The following is a 14,297-nucleotide window of genomic DNA, read 5'->3' as shown; positions in this document are numbered from 1 at the left end:
AAGAAAATGAGAAGATGGTTCTTGCTTATTTTGGAGAGAGTCTACAACAAAATGTTTAAAAAAAAAATTGACAATGAAAAACTGTCACAGATTTTTAGGCTGTGCCGTTGGTTTTGTTCTCCCCATTGTGTCCAACTTGACTTTCTAGAAAGTTAAAGACTTGATAGAAAAAATTCACCTATTTATGTGTTGAATATCGTTATATCTTAAATTGCTGTCCCTAGTTTTTATTTCACCGTTGATTTTAAATAGAGGGAGGAGATTGTGATTTAGCGCTCAGCAGTGATCACTTTTGTTTTTAGCTATCTTCATAACCCAAGTATTTTGACTTTTCAGATGCCAATTCTACAGAATTTGACCCCAAGACCAGTCATCCTGTGGTGAGTTTGTGTTTGAACCTTCCCAGGGTCAGAAGGGGCTGGAAGGGCACTCAGGACACAGCGGATGGTTAGAGACAGGCAGCGAGCCATGCAGCTCGCTCCTCCAGAATCCCGGGGTCTTGTGCTCCCAGACCTAATGGTTAGGAAAAACTTTGGAATTCACTATGGAATTCTCACTGATCTTTTCAGTTCACTACAGAAAGCCTTTTAAGGTGCCAGCCCAGACAGAGGGGATTCTGATTAAAATAGCTTTCCACCCCCATTCCCCTGGGCTCCCCGGAGTAGTATTCATATGAAGTACTCCACATGCACCCGCGTGCCCGCTGCTGTCCTCACTGTGTGCACCAGCTCGTGTTCTCCAGCAGCAGTCCTGGGGTGGGATTGTAATTAAAGAACTGCTGGGATGTGGTACTGATTTGTTTAATGGTAACCAAAGCTTTTCCAGGCCAGCATACCTGGTATCATCTCTCACTTTGGTCACATGGCCTGTCAGCCTGCCATATTATTAAGGCTTACTGGGGAGGGACGGTGCCTTTATTCATCTTCGAATCCCCAACCCAGGAGTGGCAGGCATGTTGAAAGCCATTTTTTTCCTTCAATATTCAACACATTCTGAGTACCTGCTCTGTGCCAGGGGCTCTTCTTGTCACTAAAGACACTGATGAACTCAGTGGACAGGGTTCTTAATCTTATGGCAGGCAAACATCACCTGACATTGGACTTGGGGGTGGGGGAGTGGGGCACAGAGGCGGCCCTGGAGGTCAGAAGGTGCATTGGAGCACCAGGCTGAGAGGTGAGCTGGCCTGTCCTCTGGGGTGCCATAGCCCACCCCTGCTTGGTGCAGGCCCAAGGACTGGGCAGCTCCTCAGGACTGCAGAGGGAGCAGATGTCCTGACACAGCTAGGCTTGTGTCCATGCTGTGCCGTTTGTTCTTGGCCTGGTTCCTTGTCATCCCCAGTACTTAGGGGTAGGTACAGTGTCATGAGGAAAGGCCAAAGGGTTGAACCCCTGTCCCGGAGGTTTAAAATAATTACTAGGAGACAGTTTCCTGAGATAGCGTCTCTTACCAGGGAAGGCTAGAGAGGTAGGGCCTGCTCACAGGTGGGCTGTATTCAGTGGAGGAGTTCCAGCCACTAACGAAGCAGAGTTTGGTAGTCTGTGTTTATTTTCTGAACGTCTCCAGGTCATAGACATGCCAGAACACAACCCTGGGCAGATGGGAGGAACCATGAGGCTGGGCAAGAGGAGAACCCTGTTCCAGACCAAGAACTCAGTCATGAGTAAGAGCTGCCTTGTACTGGCCTGGCCTCTGGCTTGGCCTGTTCAGGATGTGTATCATAGGGGGGTGCTGGGGCTCTCAAGAGTCAGCCTGGCTTTTTTCTTTTTGTTCTTGCTTTTGAATTTTTTTCCCTCCTCTTACTCATCTTCTCCTAGGATGTACTATGGTAGGCAGGGCAGCAGTGTGGGTCTTAGATCACTGGCAATGTGGTCAGGACTCTGGGATGTGGACAGGGCAGTTAGGTCACATCCACTGCAGTCTGTTTCTTTCCTACACTGTTAAGTATGAAATTTGATGATTATTATCTCACAAAAATGACAATTTCATATGGGTCAACTCAAATAGATTTTACTCGAAGAAAGTATTAATATATGCTAGAGATGAAGGGAAATTGGGCAAGAAAAGTACTTAAGACATTTCTCTTAGTCCACCCCCTCCGCCTCCGTACCCCCAAACATTCTGCCTTTGATTCTGTGGCAGAGGTGCTCTTGTGTTTCTTTTGGGGCTCTTTGGCAGCCTAATTTTGAGTTGCTTGAGTACTAGTCTTCCAATTCTAGTGTTCTGTGACTTGGGGTCTCACTGGAGTGGGTTAATTAAGCAGCCCATTTGCACACACACGGTGCCTCTTTGCCTACAGCCACCAGGTGCTGGCACCTTCAGACACTGATTTGAACTCTTGTCCCCAGAGTTCATCTGCGAAGCTCTAAACTGTCTCTCTTCCCACACTGTCCTCAGGGCTCAGGGTGCTTGGGTCCTGGTCTGTCTGCTAGATAGCGTCTAGCAGCGGGGCACTCTGTCTTTAGCTTGATGGAGGTGGTGAGCCTGGTTCCATTGTGGTTCTTAGTGTGTCAGAAGGAGCCAGAAGCCAAAAATTAGTCTAAATTGTGCTAAGAGCAGGAAGCATGGTCCAGAATTCCAGCAGCCTGTCTATGTGGACGATAACAGTCCACTGTGAAGTAGGATGTGTGAAACAGGGTATTTGGCAAGTCAAAAGTCATAAATCCAGCCTTTTTTTTCCCCCAGGAAAACTCTATGGAGACCCAGACTACCTGGAAGAGCGGCACCGCCATCGATTTGAGGTGAGAATTCCAATTTGTGTTTGCTCTTTTCTGTTACTTGGAAGACACAGTAACAGAGATCAGCACAGTTATTTTTCATGGATCAACAGGTGAATCCAGTCTTGAAAAAGTGCTTGGAAGAGCAGGGCTTGAAGTTTGTTGGCCAAGATGTTGAAGGGGAGCGGATGGAGATTGTGGAGTTGGAAGGTAATTGCTGAGACAGTTGAATTTAATGAAAAATGAAGTCAGGTTTCTTGGCACATGGGAAAGTGTAAAGCCATGTGTTGTTGCTCTGGACAAATCAGAATTAGCATTGTCTTGTGAGGGGAAAGGTCTTGGTGACAAAGAGGACGGAGCTCCAGGAAGTTTATCCTTGTGTGTGGCCTTCCGCAGGCAGCCAGGTAACCTTAGGCCTCCGTTCTTCTTCCTCTAGAAAGGGGGTGGACTTGATACTTGGCCTCTTTCAGTTCTCATATGATCTGCGTGGCTCAACCTGTGGAAGTCACAGTAGCCAGGGGACCCAGGGAGGGTCTATGGAGAGGAGCCCCCTTAGCTGGGAGGGGACAACAGTGCTGGGAGAAGGGGATTAGGTCACTCAGGCTTTGGGGTTGTCTCTACCTAGATTCAAATGGTAACATTACTTTGAAATAATTTAGGGTTTTTTTTCTGGGGGATTGAGCCCAGAGCCTTGCACACATTTGGAAGTTACTCTACCACCAGGCCCCAGACTGTTGGCGTCGATTTAATAAGACTTTTTTCTCATCTTTCACATTTTCTGCCCAAATACCTAATGGATCCTTTGGATTTCTATTTCAGATCATCCTTTCTTTGTTGGAGTTCAGTACCACCCAGAGTTCCTGTCCAGGCCTATCAAGCCCTCCCCGCCATACTTTGGCCTCCTCCTGGCCTCTGTGGGGCGGCTCCCACATTACCTCCAGAAAGGCTGCAGGCTCTCGCCCAGGTGGGGACACTGCTTCAGCAATCAGCTCCTTGTCTTCACCAGTCCTTTGGGGGTCACTGGCTCTCACAGTGAGGTGTCACACAATCAGTCCCAAGAAAAAGCCATAGGTGTCATGGCTGGGTCCTTGGATGAGACACCATGTGTTCCTCACGTTTCCACAGAGGTTCCTGCTCTGTCCTGGGGTTTCCTCAGGCTGCTTCCTTTAGTGTATTGATCAGGCCCTGCTCTCTCTAGCATCTGGTTCTGGTGATACTGCTGAGGAGCATGTTTGGCAGAGGTCTGTCTCCTTCATGTTAAGGAGACAGGGTTTTTCCGCAGGGAGTATGCCACACCCCAGGGGGATTTGTACCCTACTGCCACCCTTATCTGAGGCTGGTTACTCTAATGCGTGGTTATCATTAACTGAATGGTAAGAGGAATGAAATCCCTCAACAGCCTCAGGCTGAGTGTACTGTGTAGTGAAGTCTGATTTGTGCTGTGTGGACACATGTCCCTGCAGTAACAGTGGCTACAGAAACAAAAGTATCGTGAGGGTTTTGGCAGGAGAAGAGGAATAAACTTTCTGTATTCTACAGGGACACCTACAGTGACAGAAGTGGGAGCAGCTCCCCTGACTCTGAAATAACTGAACTGAAATTTCCATCAATAAACCATGACTGATCTGGCAACGTAAGTGATATTTTTAATGTTAAGTTGGTCTTTTTGTTTTGTTTTAGTGTGTTATCAAAACAGTGATAACACACTAGGATTGTAAGAATATCATGAAAGTTTGGTGCTAAGAACTTTTATTTGCTAGAGAATGGAAGTGGTAAGGTCAGTGTGACTATCAGTGAGTGGGCCACCCTCTTCCAAGTTACCTGCCCTGCTCTGGGGGCTGCTGGGGTGACACCAGTCACTGGGCAGGTGTCACATGGTTGATTGCTTCACAGAGGTGCCAGTCTGACCAACTAAGGGACTGGGTTCTTAGGCCTTGTTTCATGAAGTTGTATAAACTCAGAGATGGTGAAGGAGGTGACAGGCATGACAGCATGGCCTGTCATTTTGCAGCTCCTCAAGCTCTCACCAAGACGTGTTTCAGAACTGATACTGCTTGCAGATAGTTTGGTTTGATTGCTGCTTATTCCGGAAATTCTTCAAAATTCAAACAGCAAGGAGGCTTTGAATGTCTGTTTAGTGACAGGGTTTGTAAGTTTATAAAGAACAATTATGGACATTGCCATGAATTTTAAAAGTCCTTTAAGATTACAGAGTAAACTGTATTTGTCAGAAATAGATTCTGCTGGTGAGGGTATCAGAAAGGGGATAGGGTGGGGGTCTGGAAGGGGGAGAGTATGGTCCACTTTGTTGGTGGTCCCGCTGCAGGTAAGAGAGTTCCTGCCCTGAGGCAGGGCAGGTGGCCCTCCTGGATCCTGTGTGCCTGTACTCATGCCCCTGGGGCCTCTGCTGGCCTAGTGCTGGGCTGATTCAGTGACCTCCATTGATTCCCCTTCTGCCTTACTGATTGGCCACCTAACCTATGGGCATAGACAGATGGGCGTGCATGAGAAGTCAGTCAGCATCAGGACGGCCTGGGTTGCTTAATCTGTGCCAGGTGAGCATGTAACAGAGGCACCCCCTAATCCCTGACCCCTGACCAGGAAGACAACAAGGGCCAGGGGCAGGGGAAGGCAGGTGGGCATTTGGTCAGCCACATGGAGTTTCTGTGGAGACGTGCCTGTCAGCAGACCAGTAAGAGGAGGACACTGTGGACAAAGAGTGCTTGTGTCAGGGCCAAGGCAGAGATCTTAAAAATGTGTGATTCTGTAGGAATTATAAATTTAGCTTCTGATTATTCATATTAAGTTCTTACTGCTATTCTACCATGAAAAACAGGCATTGTTCCCCATGGCAGCTGACTGTACATTCTTAAGTTTTCTACTTGGCCATCATATAATTGCTAACATCTTTTTTTTTTTTTTAAACAGGGATGATTCTTCAAGAGAACCTTTGACTTTGACAAGAGTTTACAGCTATGATTTTACACTCGGCTTTTGACACTTCCTTTAAATTATGTTTTTATTAAGATTATTTTATTACGGGGAGAAAGGTATTTGGAAAACTGTCATTGGCATGTCGCATCATGTACACTGTTTCCGGGCCCGCCTGCTGCTTGGCCTTTCCCGTGTAGGTCAGGAGGTTGTGAGATGAGAAGCCCACATTGAGATGGGTGCTGACAGCAGGGGCTGATGGAGGCCTGTCCACCACCTTGTTTCTCCAACTACCTCGTGTCATTGTGGATTCGAGCGTCTTGCCTGTTGCTTCCTTTGGGTGCCCAGGCCGTTGCTCAGTGCAGGTGGCTGGAGCAGACATGGGAGGATCACTGTAGGGAGGATCACTGAAGCCGGTGCTTCCCCTGTGGGGTGCTGGTGACCTCCTGCACCGCCTGTCACCAAAAGCAGTGAAGCCAGAGCTGAGGCCTCAGTGTTGCTTTGAGTTGTGGAAGCTCTTGGTGCCAACTGTGGCTGGTCCTTGTCCTCCAAAGGGACAGTCAGTTTGGTGTCACATGATGCAGCAAGAAGTTGGTGTCTCTGAAGTATGATTTTAAAATTGCACCTCTGGCTGCATCTCCTGGTCCTGGGGTTGGGAAACACTCCTTGCATCAAGGGGTCACTTAAAAAAAAATAATAAAAAGAATCTTTGTGGGGAAACTGCCTCTAAAACCCTCTCATATATAGACAGCTTTGACCTGAGGGTACTTTCTTCTTCCAGAATGGTGTTAACTGCAGTTAAAATGCAATATGAAAACTATTTTCTTAATGTGATGGAATAGGCATAGCCACTGCCTACTGTATTCTGGCTGGACTCCATGTATACTCTAACTTAAGAAATAAAAAATGCAGAACAAGAGATGCCTTTTCTTTCTCTTTATGTCTGTCACTGGCCAGGTGGGGAAAGCTGCAGTGTGTGGCTGGGGTGCCGCTGGTGCCTGCTGCTCCTCTGGCCTGCAGCCTCAGTGAGCAATCCCAGTGTTGTAAGCTAGAGGCGAGCCTTTCTTGTGAATAGGAACCTGAGTTTTCAAACAGGGCTTCACATCCTGGTTCTCACATGTCAGGAGAGATTGAAAGTGACATGAGTGCCAAGTGTACAGCTTGTCAGGGACAAGGGGGAGGGAAGAAGTGCAGGCCCCTGCACAGGGGGCCTTTTTGCTAGTTGCAAACTGGGCCCCTCCCCAGAGATGAGAATGGCCGACCAAGGACCTTCTGAACCAGCTGGACTGCTTTCTCCCCGCTCTGCTTCCACCCTCAGCCTCTGGAATACAGGTCCAGCTCATGGTCACTGTCCTGGGTGAGGGGTTGGTGACAGGCACCCACTCACCCTCTGGCTGCTGAGCACACCTCTTAGAGATGAGCTGTCTTCTCTGCTGAGGCAGGTACTCAGGCCTCAGGCCACCTGTTCACCAGTCTACCTAACAGCCTTCACTTGCTGAAATTTGAGATACTGGGTTTGGGGAGGGAAATGTGTTTCTCACAAGTGAGTTGGCCCAGCTTCTACTTCAGAGAGACTCAAGAGAAGTAGACTCTTGTCCTTCCATTCGTGGTCCAAGGGGGAGCCTGCCTTCCTGCTCTCTGACCAAGAACAAGTCACCTTTGTCTGCCTTCCTTGCTCACAGACTGACCTAAAACACTCACTTCCACAGAGCTCTTCATACTTGTCTAGGGCTTTTATTATGGCTGGTTGAGTGGAATTCTGACCTTATGCCACATAGCAGCCTGTCACTCCCCACACTGAGGGAGTGGCAGGTCCCTTGGGGTCACCAGTGTCCTGAGACAGTGAGGACTTGGGTGGGTATAGGGAGGTTTGGAAGAGCTCCCTGTAGTCATGTTCCTGCCCCTGGTGAAGATTCCCTTAAGGTGACCAGTTGCCTAGGGCTGGCCACCTGCAGAACCTTTCTGAGAAAAGGAACTCCACATAGCTCTCCAGGGACTGCAGAGCTCAGCCAGATGGCGTCGCCCTGCCATGCCAGTGTCGATTGACCAGGGCCCAGAGGCTTCTCTAAGGTTGGAAGAGACTTGGTAGCATCTCTCCTGGGTTCTGGGCAGTCTGAAGCAGCTGACTGAGATCACCTTGCCTTTGTAGAAACTGGCTACTTCCCACTAAGGGCATTTCTGAGGATTGCGGTGCCTGGCTCATAGAAGTTGGCCAGAAACTCTGCTGTGGCTTCTTGAGTAAGGTTCCCACCCTCATGCCTGGTGCTGGGGATAGAACCCAGGGCTTTGTGAATGCTGGACAAGCACGCCACCACTGAGGGACACCCCAGCTCAAGTAATCCATTCTTTGTGTAGCTCTTGAGCAGCTTCAGCCACCCTGGGACAGCCCACTGGGTGAGTTACAGACAGGGACCACCATGGTAGGTCACGTTGCCTCTCTGCCCTTGTGCTCTTTCCAACAGCCTCAGACCTGATAAACCACAGAAACAATGTTTACACAAGAGGAAGTTGTTACCACTAAACTCTGGCTTCACCTATTCTAAGTCAACTTAAAAATCACTGATTTTGGAGGTCACAAAGTCTAGCTTTGCTGTAGATAACACCTCTGATGTGTGGGTTATGACGATAATGCTTGCCTAGGCTACCTTTCAGGAACTTGAAAAACACTTGACTATTTGGGCTGCAGATGTCCGGTGGGTGGCTGGGATGAGTGTCTCATATGCTTGTCTCCTTTGTTTCCTTAACTTTTGGATAGACTCTACTCGGCTCTGCCTGTAGATGTGTCAGTTGCCTTTGGAGCGGGCATATTTTCTTCTTCCTGCCCTGGTGCTTTTTCTGCAGCTAGAGCAGCCCCCAAACCCATAGTCCTTTAGCCCTGTCATAGGCCCAGATGGAGCCCCAAGGCCAGGGTGTTTGCACAGGGGGATGGGCACCAGCTACAAGAGTGGTTCCCAGGCAAGTTGAATGTGACTGGTGGTATCCTCAACATCTTTTGGAACCATGCTCCTGGTCAATGGAAAATTATCAGACTAGCCCATCCCAGCAAATCAATAAAAGCTTGCATTTCCCTTTATTTAGGGAGCAATCTGGGCCATTGATGAGTGCTGTTTCCCTTTAGCTGAAACCCCAGTTAAAGCTTTGCCTATACATTTGGGCTCATTTCACTTGATTTGCTTCTGTCATCACTGAGTCAAAAGTTCTCATCTCTGGTATTAGGAGTTTGGTGACCTGTCATGATACATACATCCATGATACACTTGGTCTCTAACCAGTGTGAGTGGTGGCCAAGGCCAGGCTTGTATCCTGTCTGATAAGTGGGAAACCAAGTCTCAGAGCAGTTGTGAGTGGTCCAGGCTGTGAGTGGCTGGCGAGTGGGGGTGGGGCTGGGGGAGTGCAGGTGGAAGGAGTTGGTGGGCATAGCTGGCATGGCTGGTTCAGGGGGCAGGAGGAACATGGAGGGCTGAGTATAGGTGCTGCTCTGGCCTTAGTCTTGGCTTGGCAGTGGGAACAGTAGAGGAACAACAAGAGCAGGAACCCTCTCCAGAGCCAGGGTTGGGGGTGCTTAGAATGGGAGTAGGCTTTTCCTGTGCAGGTGCTGCTCTGGGCTAGGGCCAGCACCCTGGGGACTTCCTGATGATGACAACGCCTGCCCTGCCCACTGCTACTCTTACAGGCAAAGAAACTGAAGCAAAGAGGTGAGTGCTTTGCCCCAAGGCACCTGGCCTTTAACATGGAGCTGAGCTTGAGGCTAACTGGGCTCCTGTCACCACCCACAGCCCTGTGTGGTAGGAGCCCAGGGTGGGCTGTGTCTCCTGGACAGAGGTGGATAGAGCAGGGAACACATGACCCAGCAGTGTCTGGCTGGCTGACAAAATGTGCACCCCAGGGTTATATGACTTATTAAGGATCTTTAACAATCTCAAGTTCCAGCAAGTTAGGGGAGAGGGCTGCAGGATGGCCTGTTTGCCTTGTAAATGTTTCCAAACATGCCTTACTGGCTATGAGGGACCTTCCTAAGATGACAAGTTCCTTTCTGGCACTGTCTAGCTGACTGGGGTCATAGACCTCAGCTTGGGCTAAAAGAGCATTGAGGGAGAGGGACATTTCCTTACAGCTCAGCCATAGGATGAGTCTGGCCAAGTTCTTTCTGAAAGTCCATGCTTGGGGATGTGCTGCCAAGAACATTCTTGGCTACACACAGAGGCTGCTCTGGTGAAGCCACGTGGGTCTGTGCTGAAGGAGCAGGAAGCCAGAGCTCCCTCCTACCTGCCTGGCCCAGGTGCGTTTTGTTGCTAGGACTTAGCCCAGATCAGAAGTCTCTGCCTCACCCTGTGCAGCTTGGCACTGTGCAGCGGCCCGTGGGGCCCTTACAGGACACAGCAGGTGCAGGACACAGGCCGCTGTTGCCTCAGCTGCTGCTGGAGCTGCTCCTTTTCCACCGTCAGCACCTTCACCTTCTCCTCCAGCTTGCTCAGCTCTGTTGTCCACTTCTGAGGGGCAGCATAGCACAAATGGCCAAGCTGATGTCAGCCCCAGCTGTCCACCCTCACCCTGGAGCGAACTGTAGCCTGAGGGGGGGGGGAGCCATGACCCAGGCAGCCCTGGGTTCTTGAGAGGCTACAGAGCACGGATGTGGGGAGGGAGTGTTCCTCTGCAGCCTCCCAGATGCTAGGATAGGCACAGCTGCCCCTTAGCCACATCCTTCCCTCAAACTGACTGCCTCCTTTGCCCTCTGCCTTTCCACCACCTGGCAGTTCCCTCTTGCAAAAAGACCTCCCCTTGGGACTATGTTCAGCACACCCCTCCCCCCCTCTGGAGCTCCCCCGAATGTATTACACAGTCCTTGGGGTTTTCTTGTAACTCTCCAATATTCTCATTTCTCCGTTCTCCTGTTGTTCTCAACAACAGAATACCTCAACCACTCAAGTTGGGTGGGTGAGGGTGTCAGGCACCATGGAAAGAGGGACATAGATTTTGAGGAGACTGCTTGGGCCTCTCCCCTAGCCACTGGACAGTGTACTATAGGGGATGGCCCTCCTTTGTGCTCATGGGTTGACACAGGACACAAGGACCCGAGGACACAAGATGTTCTGCACAGGACTGCTCAGAGAGGCTGGAGGAGCTGGGTTAGCTGGGCCCTGCCCACTGCAGCCTGGGCCTCCTCACCTGCCTGTACCACTCCTGGATGGCGCTGACGGACAGTGGCCCCTGGATGCTCCCGTCCCGCCGCAGGAACACCTCCCCCTGGTCTGTCTCGTACAGCTGGGGCTCCCCTTGGGTCTTGGGGGTGTGCACAGTCAGACGGAGCACCTTGGTGGGGGAATGGCAGCTTGGGTGGAGGCCACAGCTGACGCTGGCAGCCCCAGTCCTGCCCAGGACTCCACCCTGGCCCTGGCTCCTTAAGGGAGCAGTGGCTCCTAGAGGGATTCCTTTCCCCACCCCCCTGCTCCACTCCCCACCCCCGCAAGTAGCACAGGCCATTGTCCTGCTGGGCCATGACAGATGACAAGCCTGTTTGTCCCACAGGCTTACCTTGAGAGGCACATTGGTGGTGGAGGCACTGATGACAGGGATGAAGGTGAGGGTGTAGGCGCTGGGAAAGACCTGGGGCTTGAAGCTCTGCAGGATGGAGTCCACCAGCAGGCGCGCTCGGTCCTCATCGCGGTGGGTGCAGCGGATGCCCTGCACCAGGCCGCTGTCCTCCACGCCCACTAGCAGGCTGCCTCCTTCACTGTTGAGGAAGGCGCATACATAGCGCCGCACGTGGTGCTTGAAGGCGAGGCTCAAGTACTCGCCACCGCCCCGCTTGAACTCCATGTTTCGTGTCTCGTTGCCCAGGAAAGTGCCCTGGAAGAGGTGCTCCTGGCCCAGGATCTCCTGGTGCACAATGGCGCTGTCAGAGCGCACGCCGCTGGGCCGGTTCTGGGAAATCTGCCACTGATGGGTGCAGTGCCACCTAGATGAGGAGTCTGCAGGTCCTGTTGGCATGGGGAGACTGGAGCCATGGCTGAGACCGGGGCTGGGACCAGGGCTGGGGCCAGGGCTGGGGCCTCGGCTTGGGCCACTGTCCTCCTCCTGCTGGGGTAGGGGTCGAGAGTGGGGCATATGGATCCTTGGGAAGTCAGGAGCCCCTGCCTTGAGACAACTGCCAGACTTCCAACAGCGCCCCTGCCTGAGGTCCAGCCCCCGTGGACATCCTGATGCCTCCTTTAGTCTGATGGCCTAATTCGCTCACCCTCCTGCCATCAATGTGGGACCACCCTCCTGGTTCAAGGGTCTAAACTAGCCATTGTCCCTTCCCCTCCTGGCATCTTTCTAAGTCGAGGTGTCTGGCTTGTGGTATGCCTGGGTGGGTAAGAAGGGACTTTTCTTCCTAGGACTGGGAGCCGGCACATCTGTGTGCCAGTCTTTTCCCACTTGGGTTGCAGATAGTTTTGTGAGGCCCAGGGCCTGATGATTGAGTTCCTAAGTACCCTGAGGTCCCCATCCACGTCAAGTTGCACGTTTCTGAACTGAGAGACTGCACTGGCTTCATGATCTCCCTGAAACCTGACTGCTACTTCCTGGACCTCTGGCAAGTCCTCCTGAATCCCAGCTCTCCTCTGCCCTTCCTAAGCCCACTTCCATGGCTACTGATCTGTTGAGAGAGTGGTCACATCCTTGTGGCTCTTTCCCTAGTCTGGGCCTCATCAGGAAGCCCCTCACTGACTCTCCTTTTCCCAGGCATCCTCCTCTAGCCCTAGGGCAAGTCAGGTGGTCACACCCCCTTGGAAACCTGTTCCTGGCTCCTGCTGCTTTCGCCTCTCCAGGGCTGGGGGCTAAGCGTGGGCTGGCACCTGCGATGAAAGGCACTGCCCTACTAGCCTTGTGGCTCCCCAGAGAAGACTCACTTATCAGTCCAGGGACACCAAGCAGCTTTCCCTACAAACTCAAACCCTTGCCCCGTCCCTTTGCAAGTGCTGGTCCTTCTGCCTGGAATGTCCTGAGTGCCTCTCCAGTTCTCCAGGTCCCAGCTTGTTCCCTGAGAATTTGTCCTAGAGAGCAGTGAGGACTGCCCCATGTCTTCAGACAGCCACCTCAGATTTGTGATTGGTGGAATCTGGCGCTGCTCATGAGTGGGGGCTCCTTGAGGGCAGGGCCAGGACAGAGTGGTGTTGGTGTTTGTCTACTGGGCAGGTGAGGTAGGCCAAGGAGAAAAATCAGGACCTGTGTATCTGAGGCCCTCTCAGGCTGAGGCTGGAATGCAAAAGGGCCCAAGAAAAAGCCCCACACTTTGGCTTTTCTTCAGACAAGCTCAGGCTGGCCATCTGTTCTAAGGGATAGTGGCCCTCTGGGTGAAAGTGGGCCATATGAGCTTCAGGCTTTAGGCCAGTATCACTTGAGCAGCCGCAAGTCTGCAGATCTGTCCTCATTTTTTCAAAGACATCCCCCAACCCTACAGGCCATTCTCACCCAGGCCTCCCTTCTGGGTGTCTTTGGGACTGGCTTGGGGAGGTCCCACTTACCTCTCTATAGATTAGTGGCTCCCGGGCCTCACTCAATACCAGCTCCTTCCCCCGGGCTGTCAGCTCTTTGAGGATCAGCTTCTCCTCCATGGCCATCTGCAGGCGCCAGGGTAGGGAGGCCAGGACATCCTTGTTGGTGGCCACCCGCACGAACGCATAGGCATTCCGTGGCCGCCTCACCACCTCGATGTGCTCCCGTGGGATCCGCAACTCAAGTCGCTCCAGGGTATCCCGCAGCAGGCAGGCGAGCACGGGCACTGAGAACTGGGGATTCAGGTGGCCCACATAGAGCGTGTACATGTGGGGAACTGCCCTAGGGCTCGTGTCTTCGGGCAGGGACTCTTCTTGGGGGAGCTTTGGCAGGGGCTGTTTGCTCTGGGACTCCATGAAGGTCTCCCACATCTGTGTTTGTGCTGATCTCTTACTTGGGGTCATGGGATGTCTTCCTTGGAAGGGATTCAGGGTTCCTCCCTGTCGACTGCTCCTCCAAGGGCCCTGGGCTCTCAGATGGCCCAGGACCTCACAGGGGACTCAGGTGTGCCAAGGCTCCTAGGGGCCTCTCAGACTGGCAGGGCCACAGAGACAGAGAAGGAGGGCAGAGGGCCACCAAGAAGTGGTCTGCCACACACCTGGGCAAGAGAGAGTGGGAAAGGACTGAGCCAGACCTCAGAGCCTGCAGGTTGACTGAGGGTATTTGCCCAAGGAAGAGCAGGAAGGCCCAGAATTCAGGTCCCTAAAAGCCTCACCACATCCTCTTGATGACCCCAGGGGTCCTGTCTTCCATCCCCAGGCCACAGGCTAGGGGCCTCGTAAGTACCCTTGGGGTTTTCTGCCAACTAGAAGATTTTTACGGCCTCCAGGTTCCAAAGAAACCTTTTAAAGAGGGTGTTTTGGAGAGGACTTAGCCCAGGACTCAGGGCTGGCCAGCAGCCCCATGGCTGCTTTTGCCTGCCTGGTCCAAACCCAGTAGGGACTCTGAAATTAGTTAAGTATGAGGTCAGAGGGTTCTTATGCTTTTTGGCACACTTACAAAATCTATGTTCCCTCCCCAGAAAAATGGCCTTTGCATATATATATATATAATTTGAGGAGGCTGAGAATGGGGTTTAGAGCTGGGCTCCTGTGCCTTGCCCCCAGGCCCAGGAGC

The 14,297-nt window shown here is 51.8% G+C and overlaps 2 protein-coding genes across 18 annotated transcripts in view; one reads left to right on the top strand and one right to left on the bottom strand.

Moving 5' to 3' along the window:
* Ctps1 (CTP synthase 1) overlaps positions 1-6,564 on the top strand; it is a 29,226-nt gene extending 22,662 nt beyond the window's left edge. Inside the window, exons 13-19 of the mRNA XM_015485189.2 lie at positions 337-380; positions 1,564-1,660; positions 2,683-2,738; positions 2,828-2,924; positions 3,534-3,678; positions 4,254-4,347; positions 5,643-6,564. Coding sequence (XP_015340675.1) covers positions 337-380; positions 1,564-1,660; positions 2,683-2,738; positions 2,828-2,924; positions 3,534-3,678; positions 4,254-4,338 — 524 coding nt within the window. The 3' untranslated portion in view covers positions 4,339-4,347; positions 5,643-6,564. The remainder of the gene's footprint in view (positions 1-336; positions 381-1,563; positions 1,661-2,682; positions 2,739-2,827; positions 2,925-3,533; positions 3,679-4,253; positions 4,348-5,642) is intronic.
* The window catches only part of LOC107141895 (Scm polycomb group protein homolog 1), a 158,934-nt gene continuing 150,343 nt past the window's right edge, over positions 5,707-14,297 (bottom strand). For 14 of the 17 annotated variants that reach the window (XM_048815650.1, XM_048815647.1, XM_048815635.1 and 11 more), the window contains 5 exons: positions 13,151-13,414; positions 11,178-11,723; positions 10,812-10,955; positions 9,974-10,135; positions 5,707-6,327 (listed from right to left, as the gene is read on the bottom strand). In XM_048815650.1, coding sequence (XP_048671607.1) covers positions 10,013-10,135; positions 10,812-10,955; positions 11,178-11,723; positions 13,151-13,414 — 1,077 coding nt within the window. In that variant the 3' untranslated portion in view covers positions 5,707-6,327; positions 9,974-10,012. The remainder of the gene's footprint in view (positions 6,328-9,973; positions 10,136-10,811; positions 10,956-11,177; positions 11,724-13,150; positions 13,415-14,297) is intronic. The other 3 variants (XM_048815638.1, XM_048815644.1, XM_048815649.1) reach the window with 3 other exon arrangements.

Source organism: Marmota marmota, unplaced genomic scaffold, assembly GCF_001458135.2.
Source record: "Marmota marmota marmota unplaced genomic scaffold, marMar, whole genome shotgun sequence".
NCBI classification, from domain to species: Eukaryota; Metazoa; Chordata; class Mammalia; order Rodentia; family Sciuridae; genus Marmota; species Marmota marmota.
The sequence above is the reverse complement of the archived record's forward strand: the minus strand, read 5'-3'. Positions and strand labels throughout refer to the sequence as shown.